The sequence below is a fragment of the Pararge aegeria genome, chromosome 1 (genome assembly GCF_905163445.1).
Source record: "Pararge aegeria chromosome 1, ilParAegt1.1, whole genome shotgun sequence".
NCBI lineage: Eukaryota > Metazoa > Arthropoda > Insecta > Lepidoptera > Nymphalidae > Pararge > Pararge aegeria.
Genome location: NC_053180.1, coordinates 7,765,140 through 7,787,047, shown reverse-complemented (window position 1 = coordinate 7,787,047; position 21,908 = coordinate 7,765,140). Strand labels below are relative to the sequence as shown.

The following is a 21,908-nucleotide window of genomic DNA, read 5'->3' as shown; positions in this document are numbered from 1 at the left end:
TAGGCATGCTAAGGCGGCCTATAATAAATATATATTGTGATAATATAAATAAGTACATCATGAAAATACTAATCTTTATATATAAATATATATATATATATATATATATATATATATAAATATATATATATATATATATATATATATATCTTGTGTGCGTGTGTATGTCAATGAACTCCTAAAAGGCTGGACCGATTTGAATGATTTATTTGGTATGCGTTTGGGTGTGCCACATATAAATGTGCCATCTAAACCCTGGATGGTTTAGATTCACAAATCAGCCCGACAGATGGCGCTGGGGCCCGTTATTTTATATATATAGTTATGACCATCACTTCTTTTGCCGCGGATGTCCTAACGGAATATAACGGAAAACGAGCAGCAGTGTCTTCTGTGCTACTACTGACATCACTGCGATCACCAGTGTCTGAGTGCTTGGCAAACTCTCCTGTTGGGCGTGGCCTATAGTCCAGCCGTGGTCTGTTAAAGATGATGAAAAAGGAAGTGGAAATGATTAACTCAACTATTGTTTCGGTACGTATTGTTATTTATTCAGTAGATGGTCAGTTTAGAGTTATCAATGAGAGTTTGAAAAAATATTATGATTATTCATTTCATATACATAATATGAAGACATAAAATCATTAACATCAAAACATTACTTATATACATATGAAAATAAAATCGATGGTTCAAATTGCAAAAGTATTATTCTGTTGCACATCAATCTCTAAACACAATTATTGTCAGGTCTAGAAATAATGCTATGATTACCAAAAAAAAATTTATGTGACATACAGCAAAGTTTTCAATATTTTTGTGCCAGTAATTTAAGAGTTGACAACGCGTTGGCAACGCGTATGCCACTCGTCATACACTTAAAACAACATTTCATGTCACACAGAAAATCTCACATTTAAAGATAATTTAAATAGAGTTTGTAATGAGTCGATATGGTAAGCGAGGCCATGAAAAAGCTTTTAGATTGCACGCAATCATCTATTAGTTTAACATTTGTTAAAATACTTTATAAATTTAATGACCATCATATATATTTCAGGTTTACTTTTAACCAATGAAATTTAATTTTAAAATCATTATCATTGTATATAACCGATTACAATTCATTTTGAGTGGACACGGTGGAATTACGAAAAAAAAAAATTATGAGATCCCAAGACAGTTTTCATCTTCTGTAAACTGTAAGAAACAAAAAGAACTGTTTAAAACTATATCCCGAAGAAGAATGCGTGGTACTCGTATGTATGTTTCATATTTTTCTGTATGTTTTGTACCATGTTTTATGTATATATGTAACACAATTTTCCACTAAAAAGTATTTTTTACATTATAGGATAGGTTAAAGAATGTAACATTTATTTACCTCCAAACTTTAACTGGCAGTTGTAGAAGTGCTTTTGCTCATAAGCTTTGCCACCATCTCTTGTACGCGCTTCATTTCTTCCATCTGCGAGGTCACTTGGTACAGTCTGTTCTCTCGTTCCACCACAGTCTTCTCCAATTGTTTTATCATCTGATGATACAGTATCATAATAAGTCTAGTGGTGAGCATGTTTGACTGCAGATCACGAGGGTCTGGATTCAATCCCCAGGTTGGTCCAATGAAAAATATGGGGTTTTGCTATCAATAATTCTTATGCTTTGTCTAATTTAGGACGATAATTTTGGCAGGTGCATGCCCGTATCGCTTAATATTTTTCTGGTAAAATATATCAAAAGTAATGTACAAAACGCAAAACAGAGTTTTAGAAATCGTTTAGAAAATAAAAAAAAAAACAAACATTCCATGAACGCAATTATCTAAAAATACTATGATATTATGTAAATATTACAGTAATTTGCAATTATTTATCACGCAATTATTTGTGAAAGAATACTATAACATATACAACGTGTAACAGAACTATGAAATAATATTGAAGGATGTATAAGTAAACTTCATAAGGTATCACCCTGTTAAGATTTTAAATAAAAAGAAGAATATTTATTTTTCCATACAAACGAATTCAAAACATTTTAAGTGTTAACTTATGACAACCCTATTGAAGATAAAAGACCGACATGCGCATAGTACCCACGCTACGCGACGCCTTTAAGTGACAGGCGTCAAGTGATTCTAATTTAGCATGTGATGTTAGAGTCCTATCTGATTTCTTTTAGTAAAAACTATGGCAGTTGTGTACACAAAACTATTAGGTTTTCGGTTTTACAGATAAGTCTTAAAGAAAGTACATTATGTACCTTTAAAGGCTGTGAAGTGTTATTTCGGTTTTAATTTACTCGTTATATAATCCATAACAAATAATCGATGTTTTAAAATAATTGGAAATCAGTACACATGAATATTGTCAGCACGTAAAATTCATAGATGGCCTCATTCATGGTAAGCTGTCAAAATTATCATCCTGAATTAGCCAAAGTATAGTAAAAGCCCGATGTTTGGAAATTGGCGGTGATACATGCCCGAGCCTCGTAGAGTACGCTACCCTGTCAGTTTAGCGCCTGATCTCTTTCCGAGAGCAGAGGCGGCGGTTACTTTAGTTCGATTTAGTACAATATCCAAATACCATTTGATCGTAATTTTAACCGAGTTAATTGACCGAGTTACAGATATTATAAAACTGCCGATTTTGCTGAGTACTATGCCGATTACCGAGAAAGAGTATTTGGCCCATGTTTAATTTAGATATACTTACATTGTCCCTTTGATCTATTTCCCGTCTTAAAGCGCCCTCAGCGGTAGCAGCCTCTTCTAACTTTTTGTCTTTATGTTTAACTCGCTCTTCGAATTTTATAAGAACGCTGGCTAACTCGCTATTTTTGTTCGTCTGAAAAAATTGTAGCATTGAGTAGGGTTTTAAAATGACAATTTCTTGGGGTTTAAGTGCACTTCGTATATATATGCAAAAGCACTTCCTCCTTAAGTCGTTTCTTTTTTAATTCTGAGTAAATTCGCCTGCAGTCTGTTAATCATAAGGGTGCTTGGCAGACAACGCTACTAAGAGATAAGGCGGCCTCTTGTTTCTGCTTCTGTTTATATTTTTGTAACTTGTAGTGGTGTGCAAATAAAGTGTATAAATAATTTAGAGTAAAAAACAATCGTAAGTATCCAAAGTACAATATTCCGGATTATCTAAACCCTTTAATAACCCCGTGTACACCTCTGCTTTATATACTATATAAGCGGTGGCTCTGTGAATACACAGTTTAACAGCATAGTTGTAAAGTCTGCAGTGCTACCTGCTTCACTAATAAAAAAAAAAAAAAAATATTAATACGGTTCAGCAGTTTTAGTATGAAAAGGCAATAACAACATTGTGCTTTAGATATATCCCCTTGGAATGCGAACTTTATATTTTTTGACGTAGCTAACTTTAAAATATTCTTCGCCAGTAAACACTGAGTAGACCATGCGATGGCCAGGCATCGGCCACTTGATATCAAGTCATAAACTTCAAGTTTATGACTTGATATCTAAGAAGACTTGCATAATAGTTATGCTTAGTCCTGCTTCTAAGTAGCATTATTGCATTTCTGTGTTCGTGTCTTAAGTGCGTGATTACAGACACATGAGGCTTAACATCTACGCCTCAGGTCGATGGACGACAAGTTGCAGAACGCGTTCCGCGCATGCCAGCGCTGATATTGATGTTGATATCAAAAATAATATTGGGTAAAGTTCAGTTTGAATCATTATGGTTTTTTAAGGTCATCCCTACTAATATTATAAATGTGAATGTAAGTTTGTTTGTTACGCTTTCGCGCAAAAACTACTAAACCGATCATCACGAAACTTTGTACACATATTCCTGAAGGTATTAGAAGTGATATAGGATGCTTTTTAAACCGAAATTAAGCTCTTTCTTTTGGGAGAGGGAACGAAAGTGTTTGACGATTTTACACCATAACGCCGTCAAATGATAACCGATTTAAATAATTACTTTTATACTTTAGATGTTTTAATATCTCTTTAATTTTGCCTAAATTTCGGGTAGATCTGTGATTGGAGATAGAGGGCAGAACTCCTCAGCGAACGGCAGCAAATCCGTCATTTGAGGCTTAGCGATACTAAATACTTCAAAAACAAAATCAAACGCTGACGAAGTCGCGGGCAACAGCTAGTATAATATAAAGATAGAAGAATAGATTAACTCACCGGCACTTTAACCACTATAATGCGAAGATTTGTGTCTGCATGAACAAAGAAGAAACCAACTAATACAATTATCACAATTATACAAAAAGGGATAATCAAGATTTAAAAAAATGTCGCCCCTAAACATGGGAGCGTACAAAGCCTGCACAAGATTCGTTCAGTTTCATAAAAGCTTACGACAGAATACCATAATGGTACCCACCTGTTGTTCTAATTTCTTCTGCACTGATCTGTTGTCTAGTTCCAGTTGTTTGTAGCGCTCCTCCATTTCTCTTTCGCGAGCTTTCATTTCACTTTCTATGTTCTATAAAACAAGAAAAAATTGTTGGCTGCAATTTTTAGGCTTGCATAGTAAAACTAATAACACTTTTTAAAGTCCAGTTCGTGCATAAAATAAATCCAACTTTCATTATTGTACCGTATACGGTATATCGTTCTAACGGGTGGTAGAGTAACTACAAGACATACTTGACGTGTAGAAGTGCTTATATTAGGCCTACTTAAAATACACGAATTTTGAATTTCATTTAGTAATAATACGAGTAATATTTTAACATCGAACATCAAAAGCCTCTATAATCTATCCGATCTACAGTAACTCTTATCAATATTCAAAAAAATTGGAATTTACTACATCAGTGATAAAAAAATAAAACAATAGTTTGGAATTATTATGCAGCTAACCAAATTAAGTTTTTCTTTTTAGCTGCATGTAACGAATCCAATCAATATGATTGATACAGCCACCGCACCGCGTAGCTGACACTCGATTAACGATGCTTCTTATACATCACTACACACAATTATTTTTTTTATCCTTCTTTTTTGTAACTGAATAGGAGATATTAGATATATTAACTAACTGGGTCACTTTTGTACGACGACTTCTTCACTTCACAAACACTTCAACAAACACTGTCTTTAGCATAGTGTGTGCTAAATTAGGAATGTCTTCTCTTTTTATGATTAATTGGCCCGGTGATCTTCTTACCGCCCTTCAAATCGACAAAGTAATCCGATGTAACCACTCCAATACAAAATTGAAAATTTTGATTATTTTTACTTTTAGGTTGTCTTTTGCGAATTTCCTAATTATCTTTTAATTAAACAACAACCTTAGGATCGAACTAAACAAACCAAAAAGATCGATTAAGTAATTTTCCAGTTCTTGCGAGAAACGCACGTCATTGTATATTTACAGAGAAAAAAAGGCCAACATCACGCGGTGTTCCCAGGCGGTCACCCATCCAAGTACTGACCGCGCCCGATGTTGCTTAACTTCGGTGATCGGACGAGAACCGGTGTATTCAACATGGTATGGACGTTGGCGATAAATTTATTATAAATATTCATCAGCACGTAAATTATGAACATTTTATACTTGAAAGACGTTATTCTAGTGCATTTTATATTTGGAATGGTACATTATACATCATGGCAAAAAAACAGGCACGAAAGAGGCTTTCATTTGAGTCCCAAAATAATTCATAACTAAAAAAAAACAGCACGATAAAGAACAAAAGATTTACGAAATTATTTTTCTTCTGCATATTTGTATGATAATAATGACGTATTTTGCTCTAAAGAAATAAAACTATATGAAATTAAAAAAAAACAAAAAGCCAACATCACGCGGTGTTCCCAGGCGGTCACCCATCCAAGTACTGACCGCGCCCGATGTTGCTTAACTTCGGTGATCGGACGAGAACCGGTGTATTCAACATGGTATGGACGTTGGCAACAGTCAAGTTGAAAATAATTATCATTATGTGATACTTCTATTAACACATTGTTTTTTTTATTTTATAATTTCTGCATCATGTATTTTTCCAAACATTCATATAATACTATTCAGTAAATATTAATTCGCAAGCCTACGATTTCAAAATTAACGCAACTAACAAAATATGAACTATAGTCGTAAAAATGTAATAGGCCCGTTTTGACATTTGTCATCGCGACGTAACTAGTTATGGAACCATAAGACTCTGTACTCGATACAAACGATAAATCAATTCAAGTTTGTATCAGTACTTGATTGATATTATTATGTATTGTAAAGTGTTCGTTCGTTCAAAGTATTCCTTTAACTACCACAACCAATACGCGTGACTGGCTGTTGATTATACGTCCACTTTTCAACATGTTGAAACAGAGTTAGTACTATATAACAACAAACACAAAAATCGAGTCAAATCACTATGTTTAAATTAATGTCCAAAATAGAAGAGCCATAGTTAACGTAATAGTAAACAATATATATCAAACTTAAACGAGCGCACAGTCAACTTTACAAGATGAGGAACGAAAAACTGCGCAGTGCGCGCGGGGACGCCTCAGTCATGTGCCGCTTGGTCAGATACATCATCTCAGACTCATTATTTAGAACCCATTTTGAGAACCAAGCTTATTCTTTGCAGTAAAGATATTTAATTTCGATATTCAGTAAAAAAAATGGTTACAGCTCTAGTATAAAAAAAAAAAGACTGAGAACGTAACTGTTTTCGGAACGTTTCGCAACAATTATAAATTGCATGCTACTATGAAGTAAGCGCAAAAAGAATACTCGCGATATATTCTTTTCTTTCATATTATTTAACGTCCCAAAAAAATTTACGTATTTTTTAAAACACTGTATGTAAATGATTTTTATTTTTTTGTTTCTTTCAGTTTCGTTCCAAGTTACATTCTATGGTCTTGCACAAATGTCAAAACGGGCCTATTACATTTTTCCGACTATAATATTTAATTACATTAGACGCCAGCTATTTGCATAACCAAAGAACATTATAGTACAATGGAATGACAATAGATGGCGCTTTTATCTTATTTTTCTAGCGCTATCTTAAAGATTTATTTTACTATCAAAATATCTACAAAGATTAAGATGTAAAGGAAAAAAACAAAAAAAAAACTATATGTAAATGTAAAGAAACAGCTACATACAGCTACTTGGGATCTGAACTCTTTATGTAACGTTTCTTTTTGGTTTTCTTTGTCAAGCCTTTCTCCTGCTAGTTTAGCTCGGAAACTTTGTAAAGTTTTCTCCGCGTCTTCCAATTGTTTGTGCAACTCTTCTATGGTCTTTTTATATCTATGAAAAAGAAACGAATAAGATTAGAAAAATGTGTCACTTTGTTATCAAAAAAAAAAATTATAAATATTAAATTTTATTTAAGAAAATGTAAAATTAACGAGATAACAATAAATTATAAAAACTAAATTATAACAATAAATTATAAATTATTACAACTTGCTCTTCTGTTTAGCCTTATCGATTTTGAGATGCCTTACTATAGGTACGACCCGGCGTCAGTTCTTGAAAATAGCAGTGCATTGCTCTACTGGGATCGAACGATTATCACTGACAGGTATATTACAGCTAATAGACCTGATATAGTGCTAGTCGATCGATCAGTGCGCCGTGCAATAATTGTTGACATAACTATTCCACATGACCATAATCTGGTGAAAGCTGAAAAGGAAAAAGTATCTAAATACTTGGACCTTGCTCACGAGATTACCGCCATGTGGAATGTTGAGTCGACCGTTGTTGTTCCGATCGTCGTTTCAGTCAATGGTCTTCTCGCGAAAAGCTGCGACCAACATCTCAAGAAGCTTTTTTTTGGTTGTTGGATCAAGGGTCGGATACAGAAGGCAGTAGTCCTTGAAAAGGCGCGTATTTTGAGGAGGTTTCTCACTCTGGAGCCCTGACCACCGGTTGCTTGGGCATTCAAAAGCCCCGCAAGCGGAGGGTGGAAGTTTTTTTTTTATAAATTTTTAATAGTGTTTTTTAATTCATTCTTAAGCATTGTAAATAATTAAAAAAAAAAAAGAAAAAAAATAAATGATAGAAAAATTATAAAAATAAAAAAGATATCTGCATCGACCGGGAATCGAACCCGGGCCGCCCGCGTGGCAGGCGAGCATTCTACCACTGAACCATCGATGCTTATAATAATTGACGTGTAATTAGCATTCAGCACGAACACTGTAAAAGTCTTCGCATAACTCCGCTACTCTCACTGAACATTTCCATTGCAAGTGAAATAATTGTAGTAAGGCAAGCATATATTACCAATAATAAATAGTGGTGCGATAAATATCTTACTTCTCATTTTGCATCTGCGTAGTGTATAAAACGTCTTGCTGGGACGTATTCGTGGCTTGCATTAACGCCAGCGCATGTTGAAGAGACGCAGTATGTTCCGTTGCACTCTGTAAACAATATATTTCAATTATCACCAGTGGTCGGAATAGGTAGTACAGTTTTATGGGATTTTACGTTATCTTAACATCACTTCAACCGATTTACGCTGCTTGACAATAGGTATTTTGTAGTAGTTATAGGATAATTTTTACCGTAACGTGAGCACGTTGTACAAAGTACAAAGAGACAGCATGGTACTAGTTTTTGCTAACTCTAAACTTCAACATTATTATTTTTCAACATCTTATTTGTACTTGGTACCCGGTGGCTAAATACACAACATTATCGACGCAGTGGTGAGCGCCAGGGTCTTATAAGTTAGAGGTCCCGATGTCGTTACCCAGCGGTACCTACTAGTTCTATAAAATCTGGATTTTATTATACCTGTAAAGTGACTGCATGAGAATGCAGCCTCTGCTCTAAACACGTCAATTTGTAGCCGTATAGTTCCATGGCGCTTGAGGTCGCTATGTCGGTTATCTGTAACAAAGTGATAAGCGTGATAACTGAAGTGAATAAATGAAGTGTTTTTAAGCTATCGATACCAAATATAAATATCGATTTCAAAAATAAACTTAGTTTTTTCCAGCTGACGAACTCCCTAGCACAGTGGCAACTCCCGGGTTCCTTGCCCACCGCGGGGGAAAACTGGGAATTTCAAAATATCTGAATTATTTTCGACCTGGTCTGGTGCGAGGCTTCTGCCTAATCTGATTATCAACGGACTTTCAAGCGATTTAGCGTTCCGGTACGATCCCTTTAGAAACCGATCAGGGGTTTGAATTTGATATAAATGCCATAATTATATATAATATAATATATATAATATATATGCCTCTTATTAGTTGTTAGCTCGCTACTATCTTAGATTGCATCATTGCTCAACAGCAGATGTTATAAAATAAAACCTTTTTCAACGTCAAGTATATCTGTTTGTAGTGACTATCACAGGTATGGGGGGACAAAAGTACCTTGCCAGCTTGTAAGGACTCATTGAGTCTGCTTATGAGTGTGTTTATGGCCAGCTCTTGGCAGGGTGTGAGGCGTTCGGTTGCCCAAAGACTCTCGCTGTCTGCGTCCACTCGCGGAGACGCACTCTCCACGCTTACGTCCGACATGTTGTGGAGACTTTCACCGAAAATCTGCAAGACAACTAAACTATCAACAATACTTTTTAATACATTATTATGATTCGGATGCTGAGGGAGACGGATTTATTCAGCGATTAAAAGGGGATTATTTGCGAAGACAGATCAGAATACAGTTGTCAGAATATAACACAGTACGATCAGCTGCCACTACTGCGATCACCAATCCGTCGTGGTGACTATGGCCAGCAGTCCAGGATATAAGCTTCAAGAAGACATGTTGTGCTGAGCCCAGATAATGTGTGACATTATTTAGTTATTTTTAATACAATCAATATGTATAATTATTATGGTGTAAAGGACTACGTAACCGATTAAAGAGCTTGGGTGTGAATTTTTGCTCTAACCAGGCTCTTCTAATAATTTTAAATCATAATGTGAGATGGTGATAACAATAAAAAAAACACCCGGCTAAGTTTGTTGTAGGCTTATTTCTAGACCAGGACGCGTTTGGAACCCTCGTAGCTTTTATTTTAAGTTTACGAATATGGTTATCGCCGTCATCTCACCACGGTGTAATTCTCATGTACGCATCTAAAGTGCCACCTATGGGCCTACTTGAATAAAGATTTTTGCCTTTGACTTTGACTGTATAATTTAAAATTATTAATCCAAAATAATAGTTGTGGAACAGTGGCGTGCACTTCATACATTCACAAAAGCACTGCATACTCTAATACTCGTATAGGAGGAGAATTTTAGTCGTTTTATGCAATTTACCTGCTCTATTCACACCCTGGTAAGAATCCTAGTGCACGCCACTGTTGTGGAAAAACAAGGCTCGTTTGAAAAGGCGGTCACTAAGTTACTGGGATATAACAGTTTTTATAAAATATGTGTTAATACTTGGGTAATTTGTTTATCAAATCCGCCATATTGAATTTTCCTGACGTCATATTACATCTAAAAATGAGTAGAAGTTTTTGAACTGTATCTGTGTCACCTGATTCATTTGGTCCGACGGAAAGTAATGATGCTTGATTATCTGCAAGATTTGTCTCCGCCGTGTCCCGTTATTGCTCGCGAGGCACGCGCACAGTAACTTTCTAACCTGCAACCAATAAAGCTCTATTAAAACTGAGGCGAATACCGCACAGGGTTTATATTTGTTATGTATTTGATAAAACGTTTTATTTGTTTTTTTTTTTAAAGGTAAATAAATCGTGAGTATTCTTCGCTATGTTTGATAAAAATCAGTCCAAGAAGGCCGCCACTACAAGCTGGCGGATTACATTTTTTTTTTCAAAACTCCCTCAATATCAAATGTAAGGGCTTGACCAATATAATAGTGCTCTTTCATTGTATTGAAAGGGAATTAGGTATGAGCAGCATTTCTGTCCGGGTTTTTTTTTAAATTTTTAATTTAATCATTAGTTTCATTTTATAGTTATAATTGACAGACCAAGCAGATGGCCCACAAGTTGAGAACGGGTTATGTCGAGTGAAGTATAAGAAAGTAATAATATTAAAACAGCAACACTTCGCAGGGCATGCTAGGAATACGTCCTGCCGTCCTGTGTCCACCTTTGTTTTACGTGGGAAATCCAAATTTTTACAAATACTACCGCATACAGGGGGGGGTGTTGTTATGTCTGACTCTTACGCGACTAAACCCCAAGGTGTTGCAATTAGTGACGACAGCCACCAGCCGTGGTGGCTGGGTCACGAGAAAACTTTCCAACACATCCGCGACCCAGCTAGCGACGCCTTTGAGGCAGAACCTCATCCGGTTGTATTCAACTACCTAAGGAGTAGGTAAAATGATAATATGCCAATAAATAAATAAATATACTACGACAATACACACATCGCCATCTAGCCCCAAAGTAAGCGTAGCGTGTGTTATGGGTACTAAGATGACCGATGAATATTTTTTTATGAATACATAAAATACTTATAATATACATATAAACACCCAGACACTGAAAAACATTCATGTTCATCACACAAACATTTTCCAGTTGTGGGATTCGAACCCATGGCCTTGGACTCAGAAAGCAGGGTCGCTGCCCACTGCACCAATCGGCCGTCAACCAATAATAGCACCCGCAAACAAGCTTTAAAAACCGGTATACAGCAATACTACTTGGTGGTAGAAATAAGCAATCTGTAGTCAGTACTTTCCCGGACGAGCTTTGTCACAGATCTAGTACTAATTGTGTTGAGAGTACCTGATGATGTGCCAACATTCTCGCGAAGGCAGCTTCCCAGTGGCGCGAGAGTGGCGCCAGGGCTAGTCCGGTGCGACAAGCCACAATAACGCACTGCACGCCCGTCTCCGTTCCCACTGGTCCATTCTGTAAAATATTAGTCTGCTCAAGAACTACTATTTCACCGACTTCACATCGGACCGCGAAGTTTTCATAATTATCATCTCATTACCGGCCCACTATAGTAGGGTGAGTACACGATTTACTCGTTCACAAAAGAGTGGTTTTCGGATATGGAAAACATTTTCAACAGATTAAATTGGATCCTTATTTATATAGCGTTAAAGCTCAAATTTGCCTATAATTTTTAGTTCGGGCTTTTAATAGCAAGTTTGTGAAACAAAAATCAGAAGTATAAATGAAAACTACTTTTGTTAACCTACTTTCATAAAAACTAAAATGACCTATGATAGTAATCCCAATTCAGTCTTTCCCAATTCATCTTAAGCCTCTTAACATCCCACGGCTGAACATTGTCTACTCCCCTTGAAGTAGAGGGTTCAGAGCATAGACCCATCACGCTGCACTTATTGATAAAACCGGGACCGATGGCTTAATGTGCCCTCCGTCGTTCAGACGTGCCAGAACCATTTCCTAAGTTTCACTCTGGTACTAAGTTTTTTTTTACCGCCGACAGCCAGATTAACGAGGCAGTGAGCTCGTCATGCTTCTTAAAAGGAAAACGTTTTTACGGTATGGGCAACTTAGCATATGTTACCTGGGAAGTATACTGCAGAACACCGTACAAGGTGTCCTCGAAGGAGTCCGGTGTTACCTCTTGTAATACGCGCTCCTGGGTTTCACCCGATTCGCACAGAGCTCCTACCACTTGCAACTGCAAATTTGAATATATATTTTTTACGCTCACAATATTAAATAAAATTAAAATTATTTTATTTCAGGTCGAGACCCATATACAAAATTAGGAGATTAACATAAAATGAATATAAAAGACACTCAGGTTGAAAAAGAAAAAAAACTAATTAGTTAAAATAAAAAATGAAAAATTTTAAATAAATTAAATATACAACTACAATTCCAAATTTGCGTAATCTAAAGTAAAGACCCCAATGTCCATCGATTCTTCGAGCTTTATTGAAGGCTGATTGGCACTCCTTTCTGAGTCCGAGGCTGTAGGTTAGATTACCACAACTGGAAAATTTTTGTGTGATAAACACGTGTATATTCCGTGTCTGGGGTGTTTACTGCGTAATACAATTATTTATGCATATTATTCATCAGTTAACTTAGTACCCATAACAAAAGCTACGCTCACTTTGGTACTAGATAGCGATGTGTGTATTGTCATAATATATTTATTTATTTATTTACATAAAAGTTTACAAAAAATACTTATAGCTAGACTTACATCAGAAAACAAAAGAAAGGTTTGTAATATATGCTAACAGAGAATTAAGTCTAGGTACGTTAACTACAGAACATTATTGCCAGTTTACTATGTTGTGTATAAAATTGATCATAAGTGACTTAAAAAGAAGGATTTCAGTTTTATCTTAATATTACGAGGATTAATATCGTCTTGTACATCAGTGGGTATTTCATTAAGTAGGCGAGGCACTAGGTAAACGTTCGTGCACTCGCCATACCTATTGAACGCGCCCGAAGTGCATAACCGGCCTTGAGTGACTTTATTTATATATATCAAAATAACCTTAAATTTCTGCAAAAATAAGATATTTTTTGGATAAAGTAGATACTGCCGAACATCATAGGGCAGTTTTTCAAATATGAAACATGCCCTTGTCGATTTATTGAATTTTCTCAGATTGGGGTTGGTGTAAGGTTTAGAACGTGGCTAGTTACCACCCCTAGCGACCAAATGCACACCAAGCGTTTAAGCGTTCCGGTTCAATGTCGCGTAGAAACCGATAAGGGGTATGGATGCAACACAACTGCCGCACTCCTAACACAGATTTGCCTCGTACCATCTATGACTGCGTGATCACTCACCATCAGATGAGATTGCAGTCAAGGGCTTACTTGCAGTGGTAAAAAAAAACTCTAGGATGAAAACCCCTGACATCTGACCTTGAGCATCTAACCTTCAGTACGAATAATGCTCATAAAACTCATACCCATTGTAATCCGGCTTTCCCAGGTTCCAAAGCAGGGGGTACCAAAAGTCCTGGGAGTCCATCACTTATAACTGATATCAGCTCTCTTGGTAGTGCACCCTCATCTGAAAAAATTTAAAAATTGTAACGTTTTAAATTTAGAATTTTGAAATAAATGTTTTCAAAATAGAGAAACCCCAGACTAAGATCATCCAATCCTTCCAAGAACTTTATCAGCAATAGAGTCATATATTTATCAATATGGAATGCCTTGCCGAGGATATAGTGACCTTAGTATCAATGAATCAATTTAAGAATAGACTGGCCAAACATCAAAAAGACAAAAACAACAAGAAATTATATAGACGCATCAGCAAAAGCTGCTTAGTCTATTATATAATAAACTAGCCGTCCCGGCGAACTTCGTAACGCGGATAATTTTTTTTGAGGAATTTTATTATTTAATACTTATTATCCTATTCCGGTCTAAGAGGAATCCAAAAAATCAAATATCATAAAAATTGGTCCAGCCAGAATTTTATAAACACGGTGTTTGTAGTCGCGCTCCTCCGAAACAGCCCAAAAGATTTATACGAAATTTTAATTATATATTAAGGTAGGTATGAAAATAGGTCATTAAGTTTATTTAATATCAAAATAGCTTTTACCCGCGGCTTCGCTCGCGTGGCAATTTGAAAAAAAATGCCCGGCGGAATAGGACGCTGATCATGAATGTGCACTATTGCAGGACGCTTGTGTCTCTCTATTCTGCGTCCTTTTAACTATTTTTGGAAATATGCAAGCAAGCAAGCAAGAAAGAAAACAAGCAAGCGCAACGTGAGCGTAAGCATAAGCTTATGTTCCCACAGGAACTTCCCGGGATAAAATAAAGCACACGCCACTCTACCTCATAAACACTCTCTATGCCAAAAATCACGGCAATCCGAAACTCTGTTGCTGCGTGATTGAAGGACAAAACGTAAGCGTAAGCGTGTCTTCCCGCGGGAACTGTGCATTTTTCCGGGATAAAAAGTAGCTCATGTCACTCTCCGCCCCATTATCTATCTCTATCCAAAATTTTACATCACTCTGTTGCTCTATTGCTGCGCTATGGATGGACAAACAAACACACAGACACACACACAACAGCATTTATAGTACTAGTATGAAACATGGCATCAAATATCCGGTTGGCGATGCTGCTGTCGACATGGTACCAAATTTGTTTAAAATATGATACCTATTTAATGTGGCGTGGTGCTTTTCCAGGCAGGACAATGTTTACTGGGCCTGTTAGTTACATGTACATTTTCTTATCATCATGTTAATAAGATTGTGTGACAGCAATTTGGCGCAGTGGGCAGCGACCCTGCTTTCTGAGTCCAAGGCCGTGAGTTCGATTCTCACTACTGGAAAATGTTTGTGTGGTGAACATTGATGTTTTTGAGTTTCTGGGTGTTTATCTGTATCTTTATATATATATATTTCTTATGTGCCTGTGTATGTCACTGAAGTCCTCCTAAACGGCTGGACCGATTTGAATGAATTTTTTGTTATGCGTTTGGGTGGCACCTGACATGGTGACATGACATGATTTAGATTTACAAATCAGCCCGACAGATGACGCTGGGGTCAGCTAGTATTATATATATTTATGTGTATTATATTCATAATAGAACACCATAAACATACTTTATATAACATTACTTTGGGACTACATGCTGATGTGTGAATTGTCTTAGTATATTTATTTTTATTAATTTAAGGAGGGTAAGTAGATAAAGATGTTTGTACCTCTATATTGCGAAACAATAGCGGCGAAAAGTTCCAATGCGTCCGGCAAACAAGTCCGACTAGATTTCATACACAGGCAGACCAGCTGGCAGTGGTGACTTCGAAGTGAATACAGATCTGACAGGTGAACAATTGAAACATAATAAAAAACACACATCACAATAAAGAATCCAAAAATCTGCTGATATGGCGAAATTGCTAGGTTCCAAGACGCTATACAAAGAACCAGGAAGAAAAAATTAAGATGAACTAACTTTGAGTTAGTATAAAATACGAAATAATAAACCAAACCTAAGAACAAGCTTTATGATCTAGCTCTATCTAGCGTATGTAATACAAAACCACATAAAATCAACGTTTTAAAAAAACATCTACCTATTGTAATACCCTTATGTGGCAATTATCCGTAAAATATATTGAAATTTTTCAGAGGCTTTTATTGAAACAAAACTACCAAATCTGTTCTCAAAATTGCTCCTCTCCTTTAGTTCCATTAACAGTGGGTCGAGAAAGACTAGTTTACAAAATATTAAAACTCCACGTGGAGGTTCTATGGCAGTTAAATATACCCCTAACTCTGAAATTAGAGTATTGCATTATAAACAACATTATCACCACTTTTAACACAAGTATCCAAAACTAATTTCTTAGCATTAGCATAGCATGTTTTAATAAGTATGAACACAAAACCTTTACTTATGCGTGTTATAGCACAGTATTTATATATATATATATATAATAAAAATAAAATTACTTGTCTATAGTCATACCTAAATTAACCAAAACCGTAACGAACTTCAGTACATATCTTAAACAGCTGGTTTCCGGTTCACCCATATCATCTGGCACCACTTTACATAATTCATCAATACTCTGAAATAAAAAAATAAAACTTAAAAAGACAAATAGGATGTCAAAATAAAAACTGTTTCAAATTACTAATAATTGGTTACCTTCATTGAATTTTGAAGCGAAGTTGAAAAATCTGGATATGTAAGAACGAAACTCTTGACATCACTGTCTGCACATAAGTCATTGATGAATGTATAAGCATGAAGTAACTGTGTAGCATCTCTTTCGCTGAAAATTTAGAAAGAATAGCTGAAAATCTGCATGTTTAAATTCTTGAATATTTATACTTTTCAGTACTTTTATATTTTTTGGGGACGTATGACGTGAAACGAATTATCATCATCCATTCATCGGCAGTCACTTCTTTTTTATTGCAAAATAACGGTTTTTATTTATTAATAGCGGAACCGGCAGAAGTCGTCTTGCCCGTTAAAGCAGCACCACAGCAGGGTCCAATTTTACTTTCAAACCATCCAGGAATCCATTCAAATACACACACGAAATTTCATCAAAATCGGTGCGGCTGTATAAGAGGAATTTGGTGACAAACGTACAGAATAATTATGTATATTGCTGTATATTGCTGTAGTTTTTCGTATTTTTCTCGCCGTTTAAACCTTCCCTGGACTTCCACAAATATTTCAACATTAGCCAAATCGGTCCAGCCGTTCTCGAGTTTTAGTGAGACTAACAAACAGCGTTCCATTTATATATATATATATATATCTTAATATATATAAATCCCCTGTCACAATGTTTGTCCGCGATGGACTCCTAAACTACTTAACCGATTTTAAATAAAATTGGCTCACCGTGAGCAGTCTGCTCCAACTTAAGAGATAGGATATCTTAGATCTTTAATTAAAGTCGCAATTTTATTTTATTGCAAATTATTTGTCACATGTTATATATATATACTACAATACTCACTTAAGGCTAAGCGATACTGAATACTTTAAAAACAAAATCAAACGCAGACGAAGTCGTGGGCAACAGCTAGTATATATATATAGATTAAAGCCAATTGGCTTAAAGAAATGCAATGCAATGCAATTTGCGAAAAAAAAATTGATTAAAGTATTTCATTAAAATTAAGAATATATACACTGTAAATAACATGATATACATATATACATGCTGGTAGGTTTGTGATTCCAGTTCCTAAATTAAAATATTTATTTTGTCACATAAGCCTATATGGTTTATGACGAAGTAAGTTACCTAGCTTATGTTTTTAATATTAGATCCTTACATATGAAATTTGCGTTTTGTAACGGAGGAACATAGTCTTTGTTTAAATATAACATATTTAATTAATAGCCATCTATGCACTTTTGCCATGCCATGTTAATTGATCCATTTACTAAAAAAAACCATTCGGACGGGAATCAACAAAATCTTTGTAGACGCTTTGTACTGATCCATTGGAGATAATTTTTTCCCCTTGCAAAGTCGTTCAAATATCGGAAAAAAAAGTTAATCTGTTGGAACAAGGTCTGGGGAGTATGGTGTATATCTTAGACATCTGAAATTGAAGCTTTTCTAATTTAAAAGCTGGCTCTGTTGTGCACCGTGTGGTCTAGCGTTGTTCTGAAGCAGGAGTGGCCTAGAGCGGTGGTTTAGCATCTAGCTTTTCCATCATGGTTTGCAGCTGCTGTCAAAAGACATCCGTCGTAATCGTCTGGCCAGATTTAAGAAAGCTATATTGAACGACACCGACATTAGTCCACCAAACGCTCACAATATTTAATTCTTCACGCGTATTATTTTTTATGCTCCGCTTGGGGCAGGAATTTGCTGGTTCGCCAGGGTTTAGCCATTGCGATGAGCGTTTTCAATTATCGTACAGGATCCACTTTCCATCACAGTAAATGATTCAATTTAAAATCCTTTCATTATTGTGCTGGTTGAGTAATGTAACACAGCAGACGACGCGCGTTTGTCGGTTTGCTGCAATTTCTTGTTCAATTCATAGGTATTAACTTCTAAAGCTTTTTCACCTTCCCAACTTGCTTTAAGTGCATTAAAACAATTTTTTATCACACCGCAGCCTGAAGCTAGTTCGGTCGTGGTTTGCGATAGATTCGCTTCATATAGAATAGCCTTCAATTCTTTATTATCAACTTTGGTCTCCAGCCGTAAACGTAAAGGGGCTTTTTTGCAGGTCGAAATTTTCAGAACGAAAACGTTGGAACGAAAAACGCACTGTTCTCTTTTGCGACACCGCCGCCATACACATAATTATTCCTTTGAGCGGTTTCAAAACCAAAAGGGGAACAAACAAATAAATTTGGGTTTTAAAAACACAAAAGCATGAGTAAATAGCTGTATGAATTTGAAATTGCGATTCCTACCAAAGAGGAGATATTTGAGATCAAAGCGGCCAGTACGACAAAACGCTAATTTCATAAGTAAGGACCTAATATTGGTGACTCTTTTGAAAAAAATAAAGAAGAAATAATACATACACGATAGCTTTGTTAAATGTCTTCATAGTACAGGACAAGTAACTGTGTGTGACATCTGGCTGCCTTGTGTTTGCAGACCCTCGCGTGCCATTAGACAGACATAATAACAAGCGGCATACTTCCACCCCACCATAACCTCCATCCTAAAGTACAAACCACAGTATTATATAGCTCTACATATCACTTGACGACTAATATTCGTCTAAGCTGAGTCTCTTTGATAGTCAGATGAAAAAAATTAAATAATAAACAATATTACAAGCATATATTTAATTTCCTCTATTATAAACAGTGGTTTCAAGTCACATTTCTGGTTCAAATTTAGTAATTATATTTTTTGCAACCCTAAAGAAAATGCCAATCATCATCATCATCATCACTTCAACCGATTGAAGTCCACTGCTGGACATAGGTCTTTTGTAGGGAGTTCCACAATCCATAGTCCTGGGCCGCTTGCTTCTTGCTTTTTAATGCCAATAATGAAAACTAACTAACCTTTAAACTTATTAAATGACCAACAAAGTTCTTGGTGTCAACTGTCCTCATCAATGCATAGATTGCAGGTAGATTCCCATAACACACATTGACTAACACTGTAAGTGATTTGTGGCCAATAGTCCTGTGTTGCGGCTCGGTCATTGGTTGAGTTATCCACTCTGTCAGCTGCTTCATTAGTCTGGTGAGATAACATTCTTGCCAACTAATTTTAATTCCATATGAGATGTCCTGAAAAATTAATAATTGAAACTATTAGTAGATGCTGCAAAGATAATTCTGAGTATATATTTTTTTTTTCTAAAACGCTTTAACAATCTTTATAAGCTTTCTAACAAAAATTTTGCCTAGAATCTATGTTCTACAACTACTATTAAGTCAAAGTTATTATATTAAATATTTCTTTAATCAAATAGGCACATAGATGGCACTTTTGATGTGTTCATAACATACAAAATGTTCACATAGTAGTGAGTAGCTAGGTGTTAACCTATGTATGTACTATATACCACTATATATACACTATACATATTAACTTTTATATTTTGTTCATATAATTAGGATATTATGGGGCAATGTTAAACCAATGGAGAGCAAAATTAAGTGTCAAATTAAAACAGTAAAATCTCAAAGGGTTGCATTTACCTGCATCACAGAAAGAAGTTTCATTTTCTTGTCATTTGATGTTGTGTCAGATAACAGACGGGCTAAGATTGGCATAAACCTGAAATAATAACCACATATTTATAAGGGTCACAAGTATACAATTTACATTATACTTTATTATAATGAAAGTAACATTTCTATTCAAATAAATGCTTATTTTGTTAAGAAGAATATGAAACGGTCTAGCAATTTGTCTTTTTGCCGCATTTTTTATAATGATAATTTAAGTAATAGTTAAGTGTTGTTGTTAAAAGAAATATAACAATTTAAAGATGTTTTATAAATTATATTATTTTTGCTACTGTAACAATTGGATTTATTTATTTAACATAACACTTACTTGTATGTGTGTGTTAGAGCATGTCTTGCACTAGGCTCTATCGAAGCCCGAGCAAGAACTGCTACACCTGCCCAGTGCGGACCTCTTGCATCACGCATAACTCTCCATAGAGAACTGAAGAATGCACACACTTCAATTCGACCAGGTGAGAATATTGATAGATCACATGATGAAGCTATTAACTGAAAGTTTATAATGGACATGTTGCTATAACTCAAAAGTGAAAACTATGTTAATTTGTAAATTATATATATCCATACTATACTTTAACTATTATAATATCCATTACTATATTAAGAAAAGGAAAGTGTGTCTTTTTTCCAGTATCTTTGTTTGGCTTAAGTACTGCTCCAATATTGAAGTTTGGCACATATATAGCTTGGTTCCTAAATATGGACATAAGATACTTTTATGCCAGAAAAGCAGTAAGTTCCTGGGATTCAAAAATTTAGCCTTTGTTATTTATGCATTAGCTTCACATTTAAACCAATCTTGGTCAAAGGTTGCAAGGATAGCTTACATAGTCTACTATTAATCCTGAGAATAAGGAGCCTGTAATTTTCAAAACTGAAGAAACGTAGGTAGTATAAATAATGGGCAATTAGGTAGCCATTTTTGTGGTACTCCAGCCTTGCTACTCTTTGAAGAGCTCTTGCCGTCCAACTAAGTCACCTCTCTAAAAGGATAATGTTCACTGAAACCTCATTGATTGCAATCCCATCTGATCATAATAACTTATATAATGCAGTATAAGATAGTAGCTGCAGAAACCATAAATAAACAGACAATAACCAGAGAAAATTCAGAAATTATAATTTCCCATATTGCCCCTGCCAGGGTTCAAACCTGGGACCTGCCACTTGGTAACCACAGCACTCACCGCGCACCAGGGACGTCGAAATAATAGCTAGTACACTAGTAGTAGTTAGTAGTTAGTAGTTAACAAACTGCTCGGAAACATACCCCTAAATAACGGGTCATCATATTTACAGCAGATTCACTATGAGTAGCTTCAAACTCACGAGCAGCATTAACAAATGCCTTTAAATTCGCAAACTTGGCACCATCCGGATGGTTTTTACAACCGCTTTCTTCTATACCGTCAACTTCCATTGTATATCGGAATCGATAAGTTAGTGAAAATTAAATAATTGTCAATATCAAATATAAATGTATATAACGTCAAATCGCAGAAATTATTAACATTTTGATAACAAATTAAGTATTTGTTGTTTGTTTATAACTTCTAAAGATTTCAACAGATTTCAACTTCAACTGTTTTTTAGAAATTGCCGATTGGTCAATTAATAAATGATTTTCGTATGTTGGTATAATGTGACAGTGATGCTTTATTTACAGACTAAGACATTTTTATTGGTTATTTCATAGTTTGTTTACAAAAAGCAGCAATTTGATTGGTTGGATTGCCATTGGTTGCCTACTATTCTTATTATATTTTTCTGCGGCTCTGGG

The 21,908-nt window shown here is 35.5% G+C and overlaps 1 protein-coding gene and 3 non-coding genes across 5 annotated transcripts; all 4 read right to left on the bottom strand.

Moving 5' to 3' along the window:
• Window positions 1-448: 448 nt before the first annotated feature.
• LOC120625645 lies at window positions 449-21,548 on the bottom strand. Of its 2 annotated transcripts, none has more exons than XM_039892753.1 (20): window positions 21,399-21,548; window positions 20,436-20,617; window positions 20,075-20,153; window positions 19,430-19,660; window positions 18,935-19,077; window positions 16,568-16,694; window positions 16,385-16,487; window positions 15,615-15,731; window positions 13,842-13,945; window positions 12,464-12,580; window positions 11,707-11,832; window positions 10,479-10,586; window positions 9,359-9,529; window positions 8,772-8,867; window positions 8,289-8,395; window positions 7,124-7,271; window positions 4,380-4,481; window positions 2,718-2,849; window positions 1,385-1,534; window positions 449-480 (listed from the first exon to the last, which is right to left on the bottom strand). In XM_039892753.1, exons 1-19 carry the CDS (start codon window positions 21,546-21,548, stop codon window positions 1,394-1,396), a joined length of 2,484 nt encoding a protein of 827 aa, XP_039748687.1. In that variant the 3' UTR covers window positions 449-480; window positions 1,385-1,393. The 2 variants fall into 2 exon arrangements, with proteins under 2 accessions (XP_039748687.1, XP_039748679.1); XM_039892745.1 differs by lacking the exon at window positions 449-480 and adding an exon at window positions 553-1,200.
• Window positions 5,388-5,506, bottom strand: LOC120627413. Its single transcript, XR_005658906.1, has one exon. It is a non-coding gene; the product is annotated as a 5S ribosomal RNA (ribosomal RNA).
• LOC120627472 lies at window positions 5,798-5,916 on the bottom strand. The gene has a single exon (XR_005658915.1). It is a non-coding gene; the product is annotated as a 5S ribosomal RNA (ribosomal RNA).
• On the bottom strand, window positions 8,059-8,129 carry Trnag-gcc. The gene has a single exon. It is a non-coding gene; the product is annotated as a tRNA-Gly (tRNA).
• Window positions 21,549-21,908: the final 360 nt, after the last annotated feature.